General features: G+C 43.4%; 2 protein-coding genes across 2 annotated transcripts in view; both read left to right on the forward strand.

The window, feature by feature from the left end:
* Positions 1 to 1,313, forward strand: part of TNNT3 (troponin T3, fast skeletal type) — a 66,989-nt gene extending 65,676 nt beyond the window's left edge. The window contains exon 11 of the mRNA XM_077819947.1: positions 1,125 to 1,313. Within this exon, the coding sequence (XP_077676073.1) occupies positions 1,125 to 1,169 (45 nt within the window). The 3' untranslated portion in view covers positions 1,170 to 1,313. The remainder of the gene's footprint in view (positions 1 to 1,124) is intronic.
* A 6,102-nt stretch (positions 1,314 to 7,415) lies between these two features.
* On the forward strand, positions 7,416 to 22,513 carry MRPL23 (mitochondrial ribosomal protein L23). The gene is made up of 5 exons (XM_077818268.1): positions 7,416 to 7,541; positions 8,575 to 8,697; positions 12,555 to 12,637; positions 14,813 to 14,886; positions 22,176 to 22,513. The coding sequence occupies exons 1-5, from the start codon at positions 7,522 to 7,524 to the stop codon at positions 22,338 to 22,340; spliced, it is 465 nt and encodes a 154-aa protein (XP_077674394.1). The 5' UTR covers positions 7,416 to 7,521; the 3' UTR covers positions 22,341 to 22,513.
* Positions 22,514 to 24,378: the final 1,865 nt, after the last annotated feature.

The following is a 24,378-nucleotide window of genomic DNA, read 5'->3' on the forward strand; positions in this document are numbered from 1 at the left end:
AGAGAGGATGAGCTCATCTTCATCATGAATTCCTCCCCCCCCCGCCCCAGGGGCAATGAGACACAAGTATTACCACACCACAAATTGCCACAGTCTGGAAGATGGCTTGGGAAGGACCTCAAATCCCCCACTCCAGCCCTTCTTTCTATGGTTGCTGTGTTTCCTTTCTAATATTTCCTCTCTGTCCCCTTTGGGAACCCTTCAGTCTATTAGAGAAATGTCTGCAAGGGGGTTTGCATTGTGCATTCTCTACCTCCTGCCCCTAAATCAGCTCCAGAGCTGCTCTACTAATTAGCCTGCAGAAGGTACTAGGAGAGCATGTGCCCCATCAGCCTAATGCCTTGGGGCCTGATCCAAAGCCTACTGAAGACAACAGGAGTATTTCCATGGACCTGTGGAGACTAACTATCAAGATATCAGGAGGTGCCTAAGCCCAGTAATACCCCTCAGTTGGAGTATTCCTCATTCCCAAAGTGCAGCGGTCTCTTTATATGATATTGATGGGTAGAGGCAAGTGCATCCTGTACCCCTCCAATATACTTCCCCTCTCTTGAAAGCCCTGGAGTTATTTGTTGCTGAGCATTCTCACTAGTTTTCCTCCGGCTTTGGAGCTTTTCTGTTTCCAATTTCTCACCTGTCCAGGTCAACCCCACCTTCCACTTCAATGTTGCTAGCTACCTGGTAAATTTACAGCTGGGATGGCGGGACGGTGAGGACAACACACACACAAGGAGATCACACCTCTCAGGGTCTCCTGAGCTTTCAAAATGGCCAATTTATGACTTTCCAGACCACTTACCTGAAGTTTGGCTATACATGAGTTCACCATAAATAGGTTCCATTGTACATGAATTAATGAATTATTTTAATAAGGGCAACAGCACCGACCCTTCAGTTGAATCCCTCATCTGTGCCTCCTTGTAAAACATGAAATTAGCTTGTAAATTTACTGCTAGTTAGCAACCTCTCACTCAAGAGAGTTTTCATTTGAAAAGAAAGAGTTTCTCCCATCACAGGCACCTGTCTCCAGAACTCCAGCCAGGTAAACCACTTCCCTCCCCATGGGGAAACCAGGTCACTTGGCAGAGCTCTTTGAAAACCCTAGTCATGTATGTTGTTTGCAGATCACCACCCTCAGGAACCGGATTGATCAGGCCCAGAAGCAGTAAGTACCTATGTCCCAGCCTAAAGTCTGGGATATCTGCTCAGTGTTCCAGCAGGCACTTCAGCTTTGATGCTGACATTTTCTTCTCAGAAGGGAATGAGGCGAGAGGTGGAAGGGCAACCTCCAACCCGCCTCCACCCTTAGAAAATGATGGTCAAACTGAAGTGAATCCATAACCTAATGTAAAAGAACCATCATCTCCCACGCACACACCTTCCCACAATCGCTGCAGACACCAGTCGCTCAAGCTGTGACTGTTAGTATTGGCTGAAGTGTTTTGAACACAGGAACGGAAATGGCCTTTGCTTATACAGGATGGAGAAGTGATTGCCGAGATTGCAAGGAAAGGTGTGTAATAAAACTGACATCCAGGGTTACCCTGTCACATGGATGTCATGTGATCAGGGGTGTGGGTTCTTTTCATTGGTATATGACCTCCCACTTTCCTTCCCCACCTTACCTCTTTAATTTAATTTCTTTCCTGCTTGTGAGTCCCATGTCTTTGTTGTTGCATGTTTTCATCAGGAGACCTCAATACATCAGAGACAAGGGGCTGGGGGAGGGAGAGGTGTGGAGAGAAGTAAAAGGCAAGGAGGAGGAGTCACGGGAAGAAGGTGAGGGAAGCTCTCCAAAAGCTGAAATCTGCTCTTTGCAGTTTCTCTGTACCATGAAGAGCTCCAGTCATGCAAATGACTCAAAGATATAGGTATCACCAAGGACCAAACAGTCTTTCCCTCGCCCCCCATTCACACTGGAATGTCAAATGAATTTAATTTTTGGGTGCAGTTCTCTGTAGATTCCAAACACAGGGCTTGATGTATTTGCTTCATAGGGAGTATGGGGGTCTCAAAGAACCTTGCAAGATTATACCTTGCAAGATTAGGCTCATCTGCATGGTTTTCTTCCTCCTATGTCTTCTGATCCCACTACCAAAAAACCAACATGAAATGTTACCATGCTAGGGACCCTCCCAATTATCCAAAGAGGTGATATTTTTCCTGGAAGCATCTCTTTCCAGAGATGGTTCTTCTGGGTGTGATGGCACTTCATTTGGAAAGGTATGATTGTGGATCCCTCCAGGTATTAGGGGGCATTTCTCCATCAGAAACAGAGCATGACATTCTAAAGTAAAAGTCTTTCAGCCTGGTGTATTAGCCTTCTATGATCCCTTTTTGTTTTAAGGAACAATAACCCCCCAGAAGCATAGCCTAAAGGCAGGCTTAACATGAAACATCTTAGACCTTGTGAAACTTGAAGTGACAAGGGCTCTATATTAACTTGGGGAACTGATTGTTAGGCATGCAGCTCCTACAGTGATTTTTGATCCAGTCCAAAAGCCAGCATAATGGAGAATGAGATGAGTTTAAAGAAGACTGAGCTTAATAATATGTCAGACAGGATATTCTCTGAGTAAACAGACAATAACCCCTTGTCTCTCATGTAAAAGGTTAATTTTCGGAATAGACTGTCTTCTATTCTAAAGTGGGTTGAGAGGTAAAGTATTCACTGTATGTGTGTATGAGTCACTATGGAAGACTCCCGTACGTAAGCCTACTACTCCTGAACAAACCCACTGTAAGTTGGGGCCGATATAACCATGCTAAATATGCCCTTCTGTTGTTGCCTTTTAATCCCTTCCCTGCTGCCTCGAGGAACATGTGTTCCGAATGCAGCTTCCTTGGAAACATCCATTCCAACCAACACAACATTCGCTATCTGCTTCCACTGGCCAGACAGATTGTTTGCTCGGCACCCTTGCTTTGCCGTTTAGCACCAAAAAGATTAAACAGCTTGCAAGTGGTTTGATTCAAGAAGTAGCCTTATTGGTGTATGTTTGGGATGGAAGGGTACGGGTTATGCAGTGCACAAGGAATCAGTGCATTGCACAGGGACCCATTGCTGACACAGTGCAGAGCCTAACCAGACTAACTTTCTCACTTGGAACACACCTGGAAGCAGGCATGCATCTGTTTCACAGCAGGAGGGTAAGTGGATTGCATGTTGAAATGCTATTCTGCATGCAAGAAGATATTACTTGGTAATCATTTCCTCAGGGTGCTTTACAAGCCTTAGCTTGAGGATCATATGGAGACTACATCCATACATCCCCCAGTAAGACTGGGTTACTGGTACCAATGAGGGTCAGAAGAGGACACATGTAATTCTAGGGAACCAGAATCATCTCTTTGCATGTGTTAAAACATTTTATAATTCTTTACATTCCCCAGGCATTGTATGGGGGGGGGGGGGGAACTTCAGTCCCCTTTACTATGGCAAAGTAATTCTTTTATTCAACCTTAGTTTTATTTAAACATTTTTCTGATCATTTTGCATGGGAATAATTTCTAAAATTCTACTGTCAGGTGACTTGAGCCTCTGGGCACTGTACTGGCACAGTCCTGTTTGAGGAAGTCCTTTCCATTTCCAGAGTTGCACCTGAACCCATAATCCAGATCTGAACTTGGGAAATGTTCAGATCTGGAACTGGATCTGCACTCTGCAGTTTGGGGCCCATGTCCACTAGTTTCAAGAATCCCCTTCTCTCTGGGCATACAATTCAGTAAGCGGCAAAGCCTCTCACCCCTCCATGCTTATACTTCCTTCCATGCTTATACATCCTCTGAAGACCCCAAGTAAAAATCTGCTTCCACCAATATCTCTATCCTCAGAATGTGCTACATCTGCTCTGGAGCAGGTGGCATCCAATTCACCGGCTATCTGATCAGCCTGCTCTGCTGATTTGAGGTTTAGAGCTTCTCAGCAAAGTAGCAGCTGATTGAAAAGTCAAAAGGTCAGAGGACTTTTCTGCAGCAGTCACACTGATGTGTTTTCCTTCTTTCTGTACTACAGCAGCAAGAAAGCAGGAGTCAAGGGCAAAGTTGGAGGGCGTTGGAAGTAAAGAAACAAGAGGTGACTGCAGGCAGGATCATCCCCGGTGGTGTGGCTAAACGTTGCTGGCCTCCCCCTAACCCCTTCACAAATCAATTTCACTCCCATGCTTGAGCAAAACTACAACACCAGCCTGGATTGCCTACTCCTTTTTTAAGGACTCCAGCAGTGTCCTGAACCAAAAGGAAGGAGGTTCCCGTGGAACAGAGATGACTCCCTGCTGGCACCTTTCCTGCTTCATGTGCCCTTTGTTTTCCTGACACCAGCCTTCTGCTCCGTAGATTGCTATGTATGAATCTCTGGATTTTGTAAATAAAGTGTGATCGATACCTTCTTCAATTATATATCTCATGACTGCTGTTTCGGGTTCTTCTATTCAATTCCAATAGATTAAAATTGTATCCAACTTTGTAAAGACTTCAAGAGGATGTTCAAGTGCAAGTCATTCAAACATTATATAGAAGCGTCTATTAGGGCAATGAAAACTTAAATTTAAATCTAAAATCTAATATTAAAATATGACAGATCTGGGTGATTCAGCAAAGATGCTCTCTGAGGCCAGGGAACACAAAAACACTCTGGATAAAATGCATTTGGTAAAGTAAGGATTCAAGAAGTCAGAGTTCTCCTGGGTGTTTTATTTGCCCAGTGTTTGGTTCATCATGAGGGGAAGAGGGCAAGCAGAAGTGCTGGCCAACTTTTATCCTTATATATTTCTAACTATCATTAACTTTTCAGAGTTTCTGGTGCCCCAAGTTGGATGAAATTTTAGGTTCCCAAATGGGATCAGAAATGGAAACATTTTTTTCACAAGGAGTTTTCACTAACAAATGAGGAAGGCTGTTGAATTACACCTTTCTAATAAGAAATCATTCTAATATAGTCTCATTTCCTTTTTGCTGCAGTAATAGGCAGAAACTCCATTGACAGTTGAAAGAACACCAAGAATCATCGAAGGATAGATATGGAAAAGCCCTGCTAAGTCATCCAATCCATCTCCAGGGACCAATGCAGGACTGTTCCCTACAGCAATGGTTCTCAATCAGGGGTACTGGTACCCCCAGGGGTACGCAGAGGTCTTCCAGGGGGTACATCAACTCATCTAGATATTTGCCTAGTTTTACAACAGGCTACATAAAAAGCACTAGCAAAGTCAGTACAAACTAAAATTTCATACTATGACTTTATACTGGTCTTTATACCCAAACAATGGGTTTTCACCACTTCCATTGGGAAACTAGTTCATAATCAAACAGATCTCACTATGTGGAATTTTCTGCTGGACACTTAGCCTACTGTTTTGCTTTCTTAATTGTCTCCCAATACTTCTCACCATTCTCCTTTGTTCCACACTGTAATTCTTCTAGCCTGGTGTTTGTACCCTTTAATGCTGGTGTACAATTCTGGCTATCCAGGTTCAAAAACGATGAATTCAAACTGGCACAGGTGCAGAAAAGGGCCACTAGGATGATCAGCGCAATGGAGACCCTATCTTATAAGAGGAGAGTATAAGAAAGAGATGTGTTTAGTCTAGTAAAACAAAGGCTGAGAGGAGTTATGATTGCTCTCTACAAATACATTGGGGGAATAAACAGCAGAAAGGGTGAAGAGCTATTTAAGCTAAAGGACAGGGTTGACAACAACAACAAATGGGTATAAACTGGCAATGAATAAATTTAGGCTGGAAATTAGAAGATTTCGAGCAGTCAGAGGAATGATGATCTGGAGCAGCCTTCCAATGGTGTGTGTAGGGGGGACAGACAACCTAACAAGTGTTAAGATGGTACTTGATACAATTACGATCAGGATTATATGATGAGGTTGCCTGCAATAGCAAAGGGCTGGACTTAATGACCCCAGAGGTCACTTCCAGTCCTATGTTCAAGTATCTGTGGATTTTGACCAGTCCTCTTTTAGTTATTTCTTAGCCAAACTATACATGAAAACTTGGCACAGTCTCTAAATCTTTCTTCACAAGCCAATCTCTTCCATTGTACTATTTTCCCCATGCACAAAGTTGCATGAATTTTTCCAAGGTGAATCGTATTGGGTTATTTTCTGCCCATATTTCTAATCTATCTAGGTCACCTTGTATTATTTCTCTGTCCTCACTGGGGTTTGCAACTTTTCCAAATTTAGTATCACTGTGAATTTCATTAATGTGCTGTTTACTCCCTCTTTGAGTAGGAAGTGATGGATAATTAACTACGGGTATGTCTACACTACAACTGCTATAGCAGCACAGCTATGGCACTGCAGGTGTGCAGCTGCAGTGCTGTAGTGTAGATACTTCATATATCAACAGTTTTTTTCCCCACTGATGTTGTGAATCCACCTCTCCAAGAGGCAGTAGCTTCTGTTGACCTAGCAGCATCTACACTGTGCGATAGGTCGACCTAAATATGGCATTCATGGCAACCTGAGCCACATAGCTAGGACCATCTAATTTTTAAATGTAGACTGGGCCTAAGCCTGAACTAAGGAATCCTGATTAGATAGATCTTCCATCTACTCTGTCCTTAAATCACTGCCCTGTTTAAGGTTTTGATCCAGTTTTTAGTCCACATAATACTGCTCCTATACAAGACAACTGAAATTAATTTTTCAATCTAGATTGAAACACTCTATCAAATACAATAATATCTGAATATACATCACAGCCACTGCATTTGCATCACCCAGTAACCAAACACACACAGAAGGTCGCTGGAGGTCTGGAACTCTGCTGCCTTGGAAAACATAGGCAGAGACAGCAGGTTGCAGCTGGTTTACATTTAATAGGACAAGATGTGAGTGATGATTCCCTGTGCAAGAAACAAACAAGTCCATTTTGCCACATTGCCCCAGGCTATGAGGGCTGCATTCAAATGCCTGTAAGACTGGACCTAAAGCAGGTGTTTTTCTTCAAGCCTCAGCTTCTGGAATCAGGAGAATCTCAACGTCCATTTAAATTAAAAGTAGGCGTCTCAGGCCCTGGCGGTTGCACAGCAAAGCGGCAAGGACCCCCCCGCCCCCGGCTCAGTGTAGTCCATAGGCTCAGAAACCAGGGAGCCAAGGCGATTTTTAGGGCAACCTCGCGAGGTTTGGGGGTAGGGCTGACGGCTGATGTTTTTTGAAGGCTGGGGGCTGCCACCCAGGAACAGGAGTTGAAAAGCCCTGCTGTGGCTGGGGGCCAGGCACCCCTGTGGGATCCCACCTCGCCTACGTCGCTGGGGCTGGCTTGGGCCACGCGCCCCCTTCCCCAGCCTAGCCCAGCCCAGCCCGACGGGCGCCCCTGGCGCGGAACGCTCGCGTGCCGCGAGGCCTCCCGAGCTGCAGGGGGCGATAGCGCCGCCTCCGCCTGCAGTGAGCCGGCCGGGGAGACTCTCCTGCGCCGGGCCCCGCTCGCCGCAGCGGCCCGGACGGACACTGGGCGCGGCCGCTGGGGGCCGCAGGGGGGAGGGGAACGCTGCGCGCGCGGCGGGGCCATGGCCAGCGGAAAGGTTCTGTGAGTAGCCGGCCCCGCCCCCCTCCGTGGTTCACCCACGCGCGAAGGGTCCCGAGGCTGCCGCGTCAGGGCATCACCCCCCCTCCCCGCCCCCGCTCGTCGCGAGCCCGGCCCCTGGCGCCTCCCGGCTCCCCTCCCGGCTGGGCCGTGTCGGCGGGGTAGGGAGGCCGCCTCCGCTCTGGGGGTAACCGTGCCGCCCCCGAGCCGCCTCCCCGCCCAGATTTCGCACAGCTCCCCCCTTCCCCCCCCCCCCCGGCCAAGCCCCCGCACCTCCAGGGCAGCTCCGGAGCCCCGCAGGGCGGGCCCTACCCGTGCCTGGCTACCGCCACGGGAGGGGGTGGGTTTAGTCCAAGCCCTGGACCCCCCCCCCCACTCTCCCAGCAACAGCGGCTCAGTTCCCTCCTCTCAGGGGCACTTCGGTCTTGTTCTCTGGATTTCTCCCTGGAGCTCTCCGTATTTTTGTGTCCTTCCCTCCCCTCTTTCCCCCCCCCCCCCTTCTTCCCTCATGCTGGTGCTGCCCCACTAACGCTGCCTCCTTCTCCGATTCCCGCCTGCCGTCTTTTCCTGCCGTCCCTTCCCTTTTGCTGTCTCCTTCCTAAGCGGCCTACGAGCTTCTGGCTCGCAGGTTTGGTCCCTTCCCCTGTTGCAAGGACCTCTCCCAAACGACGCTGTGTACTGCTTTGGATGGTAGAGAAGAGTTGAATCCTGACACTCGTTTAAAGCCGTGTGTCTGGGCTTGTTTGTTCTTTAGAAATATCATCATATGGTGCTGATTAAGGGTTGCCGCCAAGCGCATGATTTATTCTTTATACATGCTGCTGCCTGTTTGTTTTTTTTAAACTAAAGTGCAAAAACATGTCTGTCTGGCAAAGGAATAGGCCAGTTTAAAATAAAATAGTGCTGTGGCTGAGGTTTATGTTCTTTGCTGTGTGTACAGTATGTGATTTCACTCGGGGAGTAAAACCATTAAAACCAAGATTTTATAATACCACGAGTGTTTTATGAGTAACTTTGATGTTTTCCCCCCCTTTAGCTACCCCCTGTACCAGCTGGGAAACCCCCAGCTGCGGATTTTCCGACCTAACTTCTTCATGACGCTGGTGAGGCCTGGTGTGCCACAGCCAGAAGACACTGTACAGTTCCGTGTCTCTATGCAGTAAGTGCAAGCAGAGAAACAGTAGATGAAAGGGTCATCTGCTTCTCAGTTTGAAAGCCTTCAGGGATAGCAATCTAAATAACGAGAAGAACAATATCTCTGGAAATGCAGTTAACTAGGCTTGAGGTCAGATTTTGTTGTTGTTAGTTACAGTAGACTTGGGTTGTAATTAGAATTTGTTAAATCTCCCATGTTGTGAAACTTCATGCCCACTGTTTGAGCAGGTAAGTCCATTGCCTGGATGCCATGTGCAGTGAATGTTGCACGCATTGTTGCAAGCATGCTCCTTGAACTAGAAATAATATCTACAATATTGATAACATCTTTCATTGTGAAGCATCCAAAAGCCATTTGCCAACCAAAATGCATACTGTTATTGGAATTGCTTCACCAAATGCAGGCATCTCTGGAGTGAAACATAGCAACACTACATTGCAGTTTCAGACAGAATGTGTAGAATACCATATCTAACTGAAACTCAAGGGGAATTTTAGGTAGGACCTTTAAGCGAACACTCCTGCACCTATTTAAAGGACATAAGATCTTTAGTTATCACAAGTGTTCAGGAGCTGAGTTTTACATCTCACCCAAAATATGCCACGTCCAACAACAGTGTCTCTTTACAACATGCTTGGTAATAGTTCTGTACTGATTTGGAGGCAAGAAGTGACACCTGTTTAGTTATTGACAGTTTTCTCCACCATGTAGGTAATCTCGGAGTTCTCTCCTGCAAAGATTTAACTCACTTTGACCTTGCTTAGCATATGTGATCTGACAGGATCACAGCCTAAGGTGGCATGGCTGCAGATCCTGAAGCTTTTAAGATATAGTGGTTGTGTAGTCCTGCATATGAATCCACTTGGCAAGTGATAGTTCTGTCTGCCAAGCCAAGCCAAGGTTTTATACCCTAATTTTTTTTATATTTTCAAATTAAGAGTCCAACTTGATGTCTTTCCACAACTGCTTCCCCTCACTCTAGAGAAAAACACACACTTCAAAAGATTCACTGTATGCACCACTACTTTTGGACCTCTGTTAGGCTGCTGCAGAACCTGTCTTGGATGACTGTACAGATAAAGAGGATCCTAAAGAATCTGTTCCTTTGATTTCAAGACATAATCCCTTTAATTGACACAAGGTCACAGGATCTTGTTCAGTGGGTTGCTAGCCAGCCAGTAGCTTTTTGGTGCCAATAGCTGTTGACCAGCAAGGAGAACAGAACTGTATTTGTTACATAACCCTGTCTTCACAATACTGATTGTTTGCCCATTGATACTTTGATATACCGAAACACTCTGTAGGAAAGGAATGTTGATTAGTGGTCAGAACAAGAGTTGGGAGTCTGGATGAATGCACTATAAGGTGGGTAGAAAGTTGGCTAGATTGTCGGGCTCAACAGGTAGTGATCAATGGCTCCATGTCTAGTTGGCAGCCGGTGTCAAGTGGAGTGCCCCAGGGGTCGGTCCTGGGGCCGGTTTTGTTCAATATCTTCATAAATGATCTGGAGGATGGTGTGGATTGCACTCTCAGCAAATTTGCGGATGATACTAAACTGGGAGGAGTGGTAGATACGCTGGAGGGCAGGGATAGGATACAGAGGGACCTAGACAAATTGGAGGATTGGGCCAAAAGAAATCTGATGAGGTTCAATAAGGATAAGTGCAGGGTCCTGCACTTAGGACGGAAGAACCCAATGTACAACTACAGACTAGGGACCGAATGGCTAGGCAGCCGTTCTGCGGAAAAGGACCTAGGGGTGACAGTGGATGAGAAGCTGGATATGAGTCAGCAGTGTGCCCTTGTTGCCAAGAAGGCCAATGGCATTTTGGGATGTATAAGTAGGGGCATAGTGAGCAGATCGAGGGACGTGATCGTCCCCCTCTATTCGACATTGGTGAGGCCTCATCTGGAGTACTGTGTCCAGTTTTGGGCCCCACACTACAAGAAGGATGTGGATAAATTGGAAAGAGTCCAGCGAAGGGCAACAAAAATGATTAGGGGTCTGGAACACATGACTTATGAGGAGAGGCTGAGGGAACTGGGATTGTTTAGTCTGCAGAAGAGAAGAATGAGGGGGGATTTGATAGCTGCTTTCAACTACCTGAGAGGTGGTTCCAGAGAGGATGGTTCTAGACTATTCTCAGTGGTAGAAGAGGACTGGACAAGGAGTAATGGTCTCAAGTTGCAGTGGGGGAGGTTTAGGTTGGATATTAGGAAAAACTTTTTCACTAGGAGGGTGGTGAAACGCTGGAATGCGTTGCCTAGGGAGGTGGTGGAATCTCCTTCCTTAGAAGTTTTTAAGGTCAGGCTTGACAAAGCCCTGGCTGGGATGATTTAATTGGGGATTGGTCCTGCTTTTGAGCAGGGGGTTGGACTAGATGACCTCCTGGGGTCCCTTCCAACCCTGATATTCTATGGTGTTTAGGATTCTAGTCCCACCTTTTCCACTGATTTATTGTGACCCTGGACAAGTCACTAAAGCTCTTTTTGCCTCAGTTTTGACAACTATAATTTGGATTTAATCCTTGCCTTCCATACTGGGGTGTTGTGCGGCTTAACACTTTTAAAACACTTGAAGTTTATTTGAGGAAAGCTGCTATAGAAGAGCACCTGTTAGGTATATAATGATTTTTGACAGTGCGTCCCACTTAAAAATAAACATTTTTGGAGCAACAAGATTTCACTGGAAATCTATACAAATGGACAATAATAGTGACAGGCTTTGAGAGCAATAACTGTAAAATACTGCCTGAGGAATAGAGAAGCTGATTGTTGTATATAGTCGGCTTTGGGCACTGTGTCACAGTTGAGGTAACTTATATCAGGGACAACACTAGGCTCTGAGACCGTAGCTTCTTAAGCATAGGCTTTCGCTAGCGCCTCTTTCATGTGTTAAGAAGACTCTCCATTTGTCCAAGGGAAGGGGCTTGGGAGAATGCATTGGTTGTAATGAGACCCTTCCTAGAGGCAGGGTGTTGCTCTGATATCCCACAGGGTGCAACCAGAACCACTGTGTCCCCTTCACTCTCCAGCCCAGAGTGCTTCTTACACTGCTTTGCTACTGAAAAGCAGCCTCTCCAAGCTCTGCTCACACAGCCATTAACATGTAAAGGCACGCCCAACAAAGTTACAAGAACGCTCTATTAGCCACTCATGAACTATATAGAGGGTGACACCTGCAAATTCCCCAGCCTTGCACCCCAGAAAGGTGCATCTTGCACTGTCCAGCACACTACTGCACAGAGCAAGCTCATCGATAATTTGTCATTTTATCAAAGAAAATGATTATGCCTGTGCTTTTGTGAACCTGAGTGGAGATTCCCCAACCACTTTCAACGAAAGCACACTGGTTTAGATAAGACAATAAAACAAGTTTATTAAGTATAGAAAGATAGATTTTAAGTCATTGTAAGCGGTTACATGGGGTACTGTGTGTCACATTGCTCATCCATTTGTTTTCAGTAACCCTTTTGTTCACCAGTCTGTCTGGGCACAGCAAAGTCTACAAGTTTGTAGAGGATCCTACAGAGATTAGAGACTTCTACAAAGATAACAAAAGAATTGTCCACTGGGGTAGAGAGAGTGAGCCCATCCACCCTCTTTGAATACAACTGGCGTTTGAGTTTTTTACTGTTAAGACTACATTGGATTAGATAGTTATTATTGCTGTGGCCTATGGTTGCTTATAGCACCATTGAGAACTATGTTGTTTGTATATTATCTTGGCCGAATGAACTTGTTGATATATTTGCTCTAAAGCATTGATAAGCCTATACATATTTTTTTTCTGTTTTGAATTTAGTTTAAACATTTATGCTTTTCTTCTCTCCTCTCCAAAATATTTCCTCTTTGCACAGGATGACGAGAGTGGATGTTAAGAATTACCTTGAAAAAATATATAACGTGCCAGTGTCTGTTGTGAGGACCAGAATACAGTATGGTGAGTACAGAAGCTAAACTTCTTTTTGGGATGTTTAAAAAGTTTTTGTTTTTAATAAAGCTCTTCTTCAGCCTACAACTGTGTTTTTTAATCCCCAAGTGTTGATTCTCCAGTAAGGTATTTTGAGAGGGTGGTGTGGTGAAATTTCTCTCCCCCCTGCCACCGCATAGATCTTATCACTGTGGTGGAGAGATCTTCCTCTCCAATGTTGAAGATCGGCTGTGTCTTTATGGTCATCCAGTCCTGGGCTTTCCTAAACTCCTTTATTTGTGAACTTCAACTGGTCCCAGAGGAGACTGTCCTATTCTAGGGAAAGTAGAATTTGGTCTTCATATTTGTTCAATTCAGGACCTTTTCTTTTGTTCCTGAGCCAGAGGACCCCCTTTCCTTGGGATAGGGTAAAATAAGTATCTCTGTTTGCTCAGTCCTTACCTTCTACTATTATATTTCACATCACATAACCTTCACACAATTTGGCAAGATCAGCAACCTCTGTTTGGTAGGGACCCAAGATTGAAATAGCAGGAGGGATTCTGTTGGCTGTAGGTTCTGTTAGACTTCTGAGGATAGCCCAGGACTGGAATAGCAGGAACTTGCAGGTGAAAAGTGAGATGCGATTACAGCTATATGATGGGGAAAGCTTGCACAGCACCTGCATACAACCTTCATGCGTCTGGTTTGTACTGTTGGATCCTCATTTTGCTGAGCATAAAATCTATCCCCTCTGAAGTTAGACACCTGCCAACCCCAACCTTCATTCTTATATAAAATTAGTTAAAATAAACAAACAAAGTATTAAGAAATAGTTAAGGCCGAAAGTAGTTGAGTTTACCTAACAACCAGACACTATAATTGTCATGGTTGTGTCCTGGTCCCTAGACCCAAAAATCCATAATAGTCTGCTCTGATTAATGCCTGGATCTGACCTGGTGCCAAACAGTCCTTGGATTAGGGTACATAAAGGTGTCATAAAGCCTTTGCATCTGATGCCCCCCTCCCTGGAGCTTTTGTAATCATAGCTGGAATGCATTGGAAGAGTGATGCAGAGTAAGGGGCAGGATTTTTAAACGTCATCAGTTTCATTTTCAAGCAATAAGTAAGTGAAATGTAACTTGTTCTGACTGACAGGTCAAATTGTGTTGGGTTGCTGGATGTTTTTCTTAGTCTGCATCTCGCATCTAGAGAAGAGGAACTGGTTGGATGTGTGTGTGAAGGCCAGCAGTGGGGAGGACATTTTAAAAAAAAGGGTTTAAAAAAAAAAAAAAGTTTATATGAGAAACCTGAGGAGGAAGAGACAGGAGGGAAGTTAAAAATTCCTAGAGAAAACATGAAGAAATGTTTCTAAAATTCCTGAAAATAGATATATATTTGTATGTGTAGGGGAGAAAAGTAGAGAGTAAATTAAAGGGAGAGCAAATGTTGTATTTTCAAATTTTTATTTTATAAATAACTTTATACTGACTTTATGCACATTTACTTCCAAACAACTTCTAAAAATATTCATGCCCAATTTGACAACCTCTCCACCCCAACTCCCCATAAATCCTAGCCTGGCTGGTGGAGATGGTGGTTGTGTGTGTATGTTGGGAGGAGGTGGAAGATAGACGAGCAGGCAGTGGGAAAGTATCATTAGTTGGGGAGCTATAATGAAGCACAGCTGCTATATTTTAGAAAATTAAAAATTGCTAAACTTTTTGGATTTTGTAATTTCTTTAAAAGCAGAAACAGTAAATTGCACTTGTGCACTAGCGCTACAGAGTGCCTACTTTAGATGGGGAGCTCCATGGAGCAGGGACACTGATCTTGTAGCCACTTAATAAATGAGTATTTTCTTCCTTGGGAGTACTGGTTCCCCATAGCTGTTGAAAGAGGAAAGATGAGCTAGTGGCTAGGATACTAGCGGAGATCTGGGTTCAATTTCCTGCTCCACCACAGGCTTCCTGTGTGACCTTCAGCAAGTGCGCCTCGGTTCCCAGTCTAAAATCGGGATAATAGTACCTACCAAAGGATAAATATGTTTTAATCATTGTGATGTGCCCAGATTCTATGGTAATAGTATAAATATGTAAGATAGAATTCTTCCTCACAAATGAATCAAAACTCAAATCAGACCTTTCTGTTGGGGGAGCCTGTGACTCTGGGAAAGTAAAAGTGAGTTTCTCTTCACTTGAACAGGTGCAAACAACAAAAGGAACCACAAGAACCAGAAAGTGAAGAAGCCAGATTACAAGGTTGCGTACGTGCAGCTGGTGAGTAAACATGTATGTGTGTTTGAAGTGAGGGTAGGGTCTGTTAATCAGCATAATTAGAAATAATGCTCAGTGAATTGTCCATTGTACTGTATATTTATGCAACTTCAGCCTTCCTTGTACTAATGGTGTCATTCCCTGCTACTTCTGCCACCCTTGAGACCTCATGATGAGGTTGTCTGAATGAAAAGAGTTTAGTTCAGAAACACCCAAACAAACCATTAGTTTTTAAATCCCTTTTTGTTTGAGGCCTGAATCTAAGGTCCAGGCCGGTAGCATTGAGTATCAATCTGTCAGTGAGTTTCATGCTGATCCTGTACTCTGCATGTTGAAAGGTTCACCATTTATGTGGCTGATTGCTGAAATGTCTACTAAGTTAAAGAATAAAGGTGGGGGTATTTTAATAAAACTCTTTGGATGTTGGAATGGTTGGAAGAGTTTAAGGCACTGCCCTTGGAGGGCTTTCAGTCATGTCTAACAAGTATGCTTTGTGGCTAAACTGGGTTATAAAATCTTGGTGTCCCAGTGGAGATGGAGCCCAATATTTTGTATAACTGTGGTAGTTTTTTTGTTTTGTTTTTTTAACAACCCAAGCATATTATAGTTCAAATCCCTTCCTGGAATAACCTCTCTGATCTAAAACTTACACTCACAAAAACTACCTTAAAAGAACATTATTAAAATTGCCAAATCAAGCATTAGAAACTTAGGAAATGCCAGAATTACTATTGCCCATACAACCGTAATCCTACTCCCTTGTGCATCCATCCTGTGCATTGAATGAAGCAAGTGTTTTGTGGGAAAAATAGTATATGATCATGTAATTAAAGACTGGATCGTAATCTATGTGCACAGAAAACTGAATTAAGGTTGCATAGTCAACCATAAATCTGTTATTTCCTAATGTTCTGGTGCTTGACTTTGCAACCTTAAATGTTCTTTTAATGGTTTTTATATGTAATTTATTCATTTTTTTAAAAAAAGAACAAGATAAAAATAAATTCCGTTATGTACAACTGTGTAACAGCCCTCCTGGGGAGTGTATAGAGTTGACCCCCCGCTAGCTTACATGGAGGCAAAAACTCCAGGTCCTTGTCTCCACTAGGATTTTACAACGTGCAATAGCTATTGATGTAAAAACACACCTATTATTTTCAGTGAAGACATAGTTTGAGATACAGAGGAGATTTACCCTGAGAAAGGGTAGGCAGTGTTACTATATTGTCTATGCTTCTCAGGGCTTCCAGTGTGAGGAAGCGTCTCTAAGCCACAGTCAAGACTTAAAAGGAGCCTTGCGGGTGGAGGGGATTTAGGGGTGCATGGTTTCCTTGCATTTCCTGGCCAGGCTCCACTTTCTGGCCAATGCAGTCCCCTAAGAGAGACTTGGCAGCCACATTCTCTGCTTTTAGGAAGGATCAGCCAGATTGTAAACAGGCATAGATCTTCCGAAGATGTCTACACTGTAATTAGAAACAAAATTCTCCAGTGTTGTGGAATAGATTGCAGACTCAGAGCAGTATTGTGTGTGCTTACCTCAGGCCAAGCATCTGTACCTGGAGCAATCACAGACATCACATCTGTGAGGGGCAAGCGTTTAACAATGCCATACTTTATTATTCCGTGATATGAGACAGCTTTGATGATTTATTTGCTCTTCACTGTGCTAGGCGCTGTACAAATGGAGCCCAGATGCATAGTTAGAGCTCCTGGACGCTCCTACGGTAGTACAAGTAAAGTACTAACACGAGGCACTACAAAGTGATGCAGTGAATCTTGAGCCAGGATATCATGTGTGTGTTCTGTTTCCCCTCACCTCTAGGTTTCCAGGCTCTTCCTGCCCTCTCCTATTTCTTTTTTGTGTGCTCTGCCTCCTGGCCCCCAGTACTCTTTACTTTCATGTCTTCCGCATGTATTTCTCCTCTTTGTGTCTTTCTTTTTTCTTTTTTAAATACTAATTCTGGTCTGTCTCTCGCTCTGCTCCCAGTTCTGTGTAAGTGTTGATTTTACAGCAGTGGACTAGAGTTCATGCCCCCACTGTCAATTCTGAAACTTGGTTTGTCTGCATTAGGCCCCATGGAGCCCATGGTTAAAATAGAACTCTACTCCTAGTGTAGAAAAACCTCTGCTAAGCACTTCAAAATCCCTTTTTGATTAGAATCATGCTGCATCTGTAATAACTCCAACTAAGGTCAAACTAGTCAGTGTTTTTTGCTTCCCCATCATTTTTACCAGCTGTGTTTTCTGTAGTCCGGTTTCAAGTTAAAATGGTGTAAGAGTGTAAGAAAATTGAAGAGGTCAGGAGTGTTTTGTGTTGGCCTTCTTATCAACCACTAGGTGGAAGCATTACTCTTCCTAGTGTGACTTCCTTCGCTAGCAAGTCTCTGGTTACCTGGATGAAATCAGATTCATTTTAAAGAGACTAGTCATGCTGGTCTACTTCGGAGAACAACAGCTTCCATAGCACCTGCACATACTAATGTACTGAAAGTGTTTTGAAGATGAACGGTACGTTATTAAGAATCATATACAGTATACCTGTTCAGTCTCTTTTAAATTCTATTTCTTGGGGATTTGGAATGGTTTCTTTTTCCTCAGGCTCTAACTTGCCAAATAAATTGTCAGTCCAGTTGTTACTATTCTCCCATTAAAAATGACCTTAAATCGTCAAAGCTGTGGTCAAAAATGTCTCGAGTCACTCTAGAGCCTTGTTTCTTCTCTTCTCTTCCCACCTTCCGGGGGGAAGGCTTTATGTTACAGATTCATAGTCCTTATTATGGAATGCTGCTGCCTTTTAAGCTGTTTTATTTTTCATAAAAGCCAAGTTATTTATCTTTGCAAAGAAGCTGCTGCAAATGTGGTTTAGCTTTTTTCTCTGCTTTAATGAAAAACGAACTGGCAAATGCTAGCTCTGATGAAGGTATGGATGCCATAAAAAGTCAGTCAGAGACTTTATGGCCATGTCAACATTGGGGAAACTTAAAAAAAAATATTCCTACCAGTGTTATCACTAGTTCTGCTAAGCAAGTGGAGCAGAAGTGTAGACAAGGCTCTGAAATCCAGATCTGTTTTTACCTCCATTTTAATTATACCTGCTTAGAGAAAGTCTAATGGAAATGGTAGTAAAAAGAAGAGCAGTCTTGTCTACATTGGGCTAGTACCTGTTCAGCTGTACAAGGGATGGCACCAGTGGGAATTTTTTTGTAAATATTCCTACATATATCTTGGCCTCAGTGCCTTACAAGTATGTGTTTAGCAGTTCACATGTCACTTTAAAAATGCTCCCATCCAAAGATGACAGCAGTTTGTAGGGTTTCTCACTGTATTTGAGGAATATTGGAGAAAGTAAGATTCCCCATATGTTGCTATGTTACAGAAAGGATTTTAAAGTTAAGTCTCCTATTCTGCTTGGCCCTACTCTTTATTTTAATACCAGATATTATTATAAGACACAAGGAGAGTCATTCAAATATATTAGGTTATAAAACTGAGCTGCCTTTGCTGCTGGCCCACGTCCCACACTGTAGGAGTCCAGCATATTTTAGATGATGACATTATAAACATCACTCTATCCTAATTCTGAAGGACAGTAGTAAGCGTCTTAATTATCCAAATAATCAAAAGAGCTTTCAGCTGTTGGCAAACTCAACATTTGTTGCATTATTCCTATAGAACAGTTTCTGTGCTGCCCTTCCATTTCTAAATTTGTGAAATAAATGGAAGGTCAGAGCAAGTATAACTAGCTTGTGCTGGACAAGCCTATTAGCTGGATATTTCCGGCATGAGGCTCAGTGGTGAAAAGGTTAACAATGTTAACACTTAACTTTAAAGGCCTAATTATGATCACTTAGCAGCCCATTAAGCTGAATGGAGGCAATTTGTACCTCTTGGTGTGATATTTCTCTCTGAAGACAACCTTTATTTCCACCCTGAAAATGATCTTCCTAACCAGAAGAGCTAGAAATGTAAACTAAAAATAGACTTAGCACTTATTATAGAATTTTAATCTTCAAAGGTTTTAGCAACATTTCATGAATTAATCCTTACAATAGCCATTATGTAAATGAATTTTATACTAGGGTAAACTGAAACAGAAGGATTAGATTTGGGGAATTAATTGCTTCCTTTTTTTTATGTAAACAATGGACCATGCACCTCTCTTGCATATAAATTTTTAATTTGTAGAAAACAATTACATCTGTGAGAAGACCCATATCCTTGCAATGCCTAGATTTTTAGCACTGACATATTTTACTATCCCAACAACAATAAAATATATTTATAAAGCCCCCTTCATTCAGTGATCTCAAAGCACTTTTTAGACACAAAATCTCACCACACCCTTGTGAGCTGGGCATTATCTTCAATATACAAAAGGAGCAGTTTGGAGCCCCGTGTGGTTAAGTGGTTTACAGAAGGTCACACAGCAAACCATTGTGAGTACTAGGAACAGAACGCCAGAAACATGCCTTCCAGTTGCATGTTGTAACAGTCAGCATTCCATCACGTGGGAACTTAGAGGTGAAGTTGTGGCCCTATTGAAGTCAATGGTGATTTTGCTTTTGATGGGTCAGGATTTCCCTTATGAATCTTTTTATCATATGGCTGCCAATTGTTTACTCTATTAGTTTAAAAAATGATCAACTTGTATATTTTATTTACAAACAATACACCTAATGCCTTCGGTATACTGAATTTAAATATGTCTGAATGTACACTCTTCCCTTTACATAAACTGATGCCTCCTGATAAATTTTAAGTTTTGAAAAAGTCCAGAAATAGGCTTTTGAAAATTAGCTACCAGGCATGCACAATAGCTATTTTTCATGCAGCTTTCATCACTCTAGAGTCTCACAGTGCGGTATTACAGCATAGTATTGTTAGGATTTATAAACCTTCACTTCCAGGGTGTAATGTCTTGGCTGTTGGAAATCATGTCTGGCTGCCAGCCAAAATCAGAATTTCTTTACAAAACAAGAGCTGGAAAGAGCCAACTTATCTACCCTGATTTCATTTATTAAAAAGCTCCAGATACAGATAGACTTAATCTGCTCAATATTTTACTTTCACCAGCCTTGAAATGGGAACTCTGAGCACTTTGATAAACGGATGAAAGGTTTGTCTGGTTCCACTGTAGCCTCTGTGCATAACTCTGTATTCTCTTTTTGTAATGCTTAGTGAATCACAATAGATATCACTAACATGCTGCAGGGACTATTTTCCTTCATTCTCCAATAATGGAAGCATATTGGTATTGGAAACATACCAAAATGGCTGTGCTACATCAGGAGATCACTCCTTTCCACATTATTATCAGTAAAACTCGTGCTTAGGTCCTGCCTACATGTTGGCTTGAATTGTTTTCAGATCAATTCTGCTGAAACGGTTTAATCCCCAGTGTGAATGAGGCTTTAGAGCTGACCTGGTCTGTGTCAGGGGATTTCGTTACAACATGTTTGTCCCTTGTTTTTGTTAAAGCATATTAATATTGTGCAGCGTAGATAGGATCTTAGCCACATGCCTGAAGTCTACTAAAGTCTCGGACAGCCATGGGCTGTAAGAGTGCTCACAGCTGGTCCAGTCTGTGTATTTTCTAAGGGAATGGTGTAGCTACTTTCATGGTACTTACAGCAAAGGAGCTTCAATACTCCATGGTTTCAGCACTGTTTAGGAGTACTAACGAGACCCAATTCTATTCTATGAAATGGAGCTGTGCTTTAATTGTTGTAGGACAGCTGTGCTGTACCCAATCTCCTGTTTGTTTTTGTAGTGTAGATAGCCTCTTAGGAACCCCAGGAAGTGTATGCTACAGAAACAACCTGGGAATCTCATTGCACTAGTTGAACTTGTGGTAGGTTCAAGCATGGATAAGCTCAACTGGGGCAAATTTGCAACTTCCTTGTCTACGTTTGTGGTTTAGATCAGCTCTCACTTGTAAATTGCCATGCAGTGTATAAGGCTAAATAAAAAAAATAATACAAGGACAGCTGTGTCAAGTGATATGGTTACTGTTCTCCTCAGACCCAGTTACATCACATTTTCAGTTCTAAAATGAAATGTAGATGGGAACACAACGGTGTTCTGGAAGCAGAGTTGAGCCTTGATGCCAGCCTGGTATGAAATGTGATTAAGCTCCCATCTAGAGCTGTGTTGTAACTGGATCTCTGATGTGGTTGTGTTTGTAGTGTAGATGGGCCTTTACCCATCTTTTTACAAATGCACTCGAATTTGCAAAACCAATTTCAGTTTATAGACTGGCAATAAATGCATATAAAAACCCTGAGAAATGTGCATTTATTTGTCAAATAGTTTTAAAACAGCCCCAGTGTTATTTTTATAACAGCGCTCTCTCTGCCATATTATTGTGTGTGTGTTTAATTATGCAGCGTTTCATACTGAAGTGAATGGACAGGGCTTGCATTGTTGATTTAAAGAGGTTGCGATTGGTACAAACAATACTCAGAAACAGAGATAATGTCAATGGGATAGAACGTTATCACAGAATAATGGTTTCCTGCTGTTAGATAAAAGCTAGAGGCCAAGTGATGTTTATTTTCCATCCAAGCGGGAAACATTGATCCTGTGACGGTGATATACTACAACAGCTTGTCTGTTAGGCGGAATGATTGATATAGGTTTAATCACTTTATCTCATGAACGTTGTTGGTATATTACAGTTTTTTTCCACTGTACTGTTGTTTTACATTCTATTCTTTGTTTCAACTGGTGAGAGACCCCTGCCATCCACTATCCTGTACGACCTCCCATTGTGACTATTGCTGAAACTGAACTGTAGCACTTCTTGCCATGATAGCTAGGCATATTAAGTATAACATTTATATTATAAATTAACCAGCCATAAACACAGACCATTACCTAAGTGCTAAACAAAATAAATGGTCTTTACATGGTTCACTGAAGTTGGGACTTTGGCAGAACTGCTCCCTGCCAGTAGCCTTGATCTTATCTTAGGAGCTAATACAAACACCTCTTAGTTGATGCACTGTGGTATAATATAAGAGATGGATCTCAGATAGTCATCTCCTGAGCATTCATGCCTTGAAGATAGTTGCCAACACCTGGATTTGCACATAGAAGAGAATAGGAAACCAGTGCAGAGTATGCGCTGTTGGTGTGTGTAGGGCCCTGTCCTGCTTGGGAGATGGGAAGTAGCATTCTTCACCAGCTGAAGCTTCTGGGGAGGTCTTCAGATGTAGCTGTAAGTATGTACATCACAGCTACTTCAGAGAGAGGTTGGAATGTGTATCTTACCATTTGTTCTCTCTCTTTAGGGTCAGGGACAAACCTTTCAGTTCCCAAACTTATTTCCAGAGAAAGAAGAAACCCCAGAACCTGGCTCTGTTGAAGACATCCAGAAGCAATTTATGGAGAACGAGAGACAGAGGCAGACAGCTGACCCCAGGCGAGGAGGAGTCACCGACTGGTTTGGACTTTGATGGAACAAGGCAGCTGCCTTTCTTTATGCCTTTCTGATGGATTTTAATCAGCAGAACCTGCGTCTTTCTCTCCCTATGACATAGGGTTTATTTCGAGCAGCCTATCTGTGCATAACTGTGACAAAACGGCACAAAAGAGAAATAAAAATAAAAAGACAGCATTTCAGATCTTTCTTATAAAGGCTCTGGACCTCATAAATACAGACTCACTGGCAGTTCTCGTTGGCTGGGTGAGTGTGTCACCCATCCCCTCCCACTTAGAGCCCTGCAACTTGACCTAAATCAACGGAACCTAACTACAAGGGTCAGGTTTGAGGCAGGTCAGAAAACAACCCAACCCTCTTGGGGTCAGGTCAGGTTAGGTTGTCTCTGATGACCTTCTCCCGCCTGTGAGGTTGGTGTGGCAGCTGCTTTATGCCCCACTGCTGGCGGCTGTTGCCATCTCACTGCACTCTGTACATGCTGCAGAGAGAGTGTGCTGATGAGGTGCAGTGCCTCTCTCTCCGCCATAGTGCAGTGGTGGCTGGTGGCTGGCAGGAACGGGGCATGCAGCCACTACTGTGCCAACCCCATGGGCAGGAGGCAGGGGCAGCAGTGATTCAAGTTTGGGGTGAAAGATTCAGGGTTAGGTTGGAAAATGACTAAACCCTCTCAGGCTCGGGTCGGGTGGGCTTGGGTCCAGTTCAGGTATAGGTCGGGCTTAAATTTAAAGGCCTAAGCAGACCTCTACTCCCACTCTCCTTACCCACTGCCTCCTGCAGGTCATTTGAGTACCAGTATCAGAAATGTCACTGTCCAACGTTAATTGTAGTGTGCATTGAATAGATTGTATAAAGAATGAGCTGGGTGGATGTTATACTGATGGGGCAATATAACATGGACTGGCTGCTCTAGCTAACCAGTGGATTGGTTACATGGGCTTCAGAGCACCAGTTTCCATCCTTGTCAAGTAGACTAATGCTTTGATCACAGGATACTATGCTGTAGTTACTTCCAGTGACTTTTTCTGCTTGGGGATATAGCTGTGATCTAATTTCAGTACACCTTAATGTTTAATACATTCTGGTGTTGTGGGGCTTTTAATGTTGGAGAAGGAGGCTACACAAGATGGATACACATCTATATACACATTTATATAGTCCACAAAGGTTTTCAGGAACTAGTGAATATGATTCTCCCTGAATGCTGATACATGACATAAGTAGTTGATTCTTAGGACAAGTGCACACTGGAAACTTCTGCTGGCATAACAATGTCAGATAGGAGGAGGATTTTTTTTATGAGATAGCTATTCTGGCACAAGCCCTAGGGAAGGTGCGGTTACACTGACATAAAATGCTTTTGCCAACATAGTTTATTTTCGCTCACAGATCCGGTGTAAACTATGCTGGCACAAAGCACTTTCTTGCTGCTATAGCTGCATCTATGATAAGAGGGTCTGCCAGCTGTTATACCAGCAAAGTGCTTCTAGTATAGCCGCTGTGTTCAGATTCTTCTATTGTCTTGTGTTCCTGCCTTTTCTCTTTGCTGTGGTGAGGACGTATCCTTTCCTTCTCTCCTCTTCGCCAGGTAATGTGCTTTGCTTGTATGTCAAAAGGGAGACTGCTTTTCAGCAGCTACAGTAACTGTACTACTGAGGCCTTTGGAAAGGAAGCTGTGCCGCCTTCAGCACTCTCTCGTTTCTCTCGGTTGGCCACTAGACATACAAATCTCCTCCTTTCCATCATGTGAGAGATCAAACTTTTAGCTCAAGTTTCTCCTGCTGTTGAGTTCTGCCACTTGAAGCTCTTGGCTGTGCAATGAATGAACTCCCTCCTTCAACACCCTTCTCCCTCTACCCAGGCACTCTCCTTTGACTGTCTCTGTGCAGACTGGACAGCTAGCAAGATGTTTACAAGGAGACAGCTGTTCACCAGAGAAGCCATCCAAATAAGATTTTATGCACTCCGTCCTGTTCATTAGCTGCCTGTCCCCTGCATGACAGTCTGATTCCTGTGGTTGGTTCCTTACAACACCAGTGAATACCCCACCCCCTCCT

Source organism: Eretmochelys imbricata, chromosome 6 (assembly GCF_965152235.1).
Source record: "Eretmochelys imbricata isolate rEreImb1 chromosome 6, rEreImb1.hap1, whole genome shotgun sequence".
NCBI classification, from domain to species: domain Eukaryota; kingdom Metazoa; phylum Chordata; order Testudines; family Cheloniidae; genus Eretmochelys; species Eretmochelys imbricata.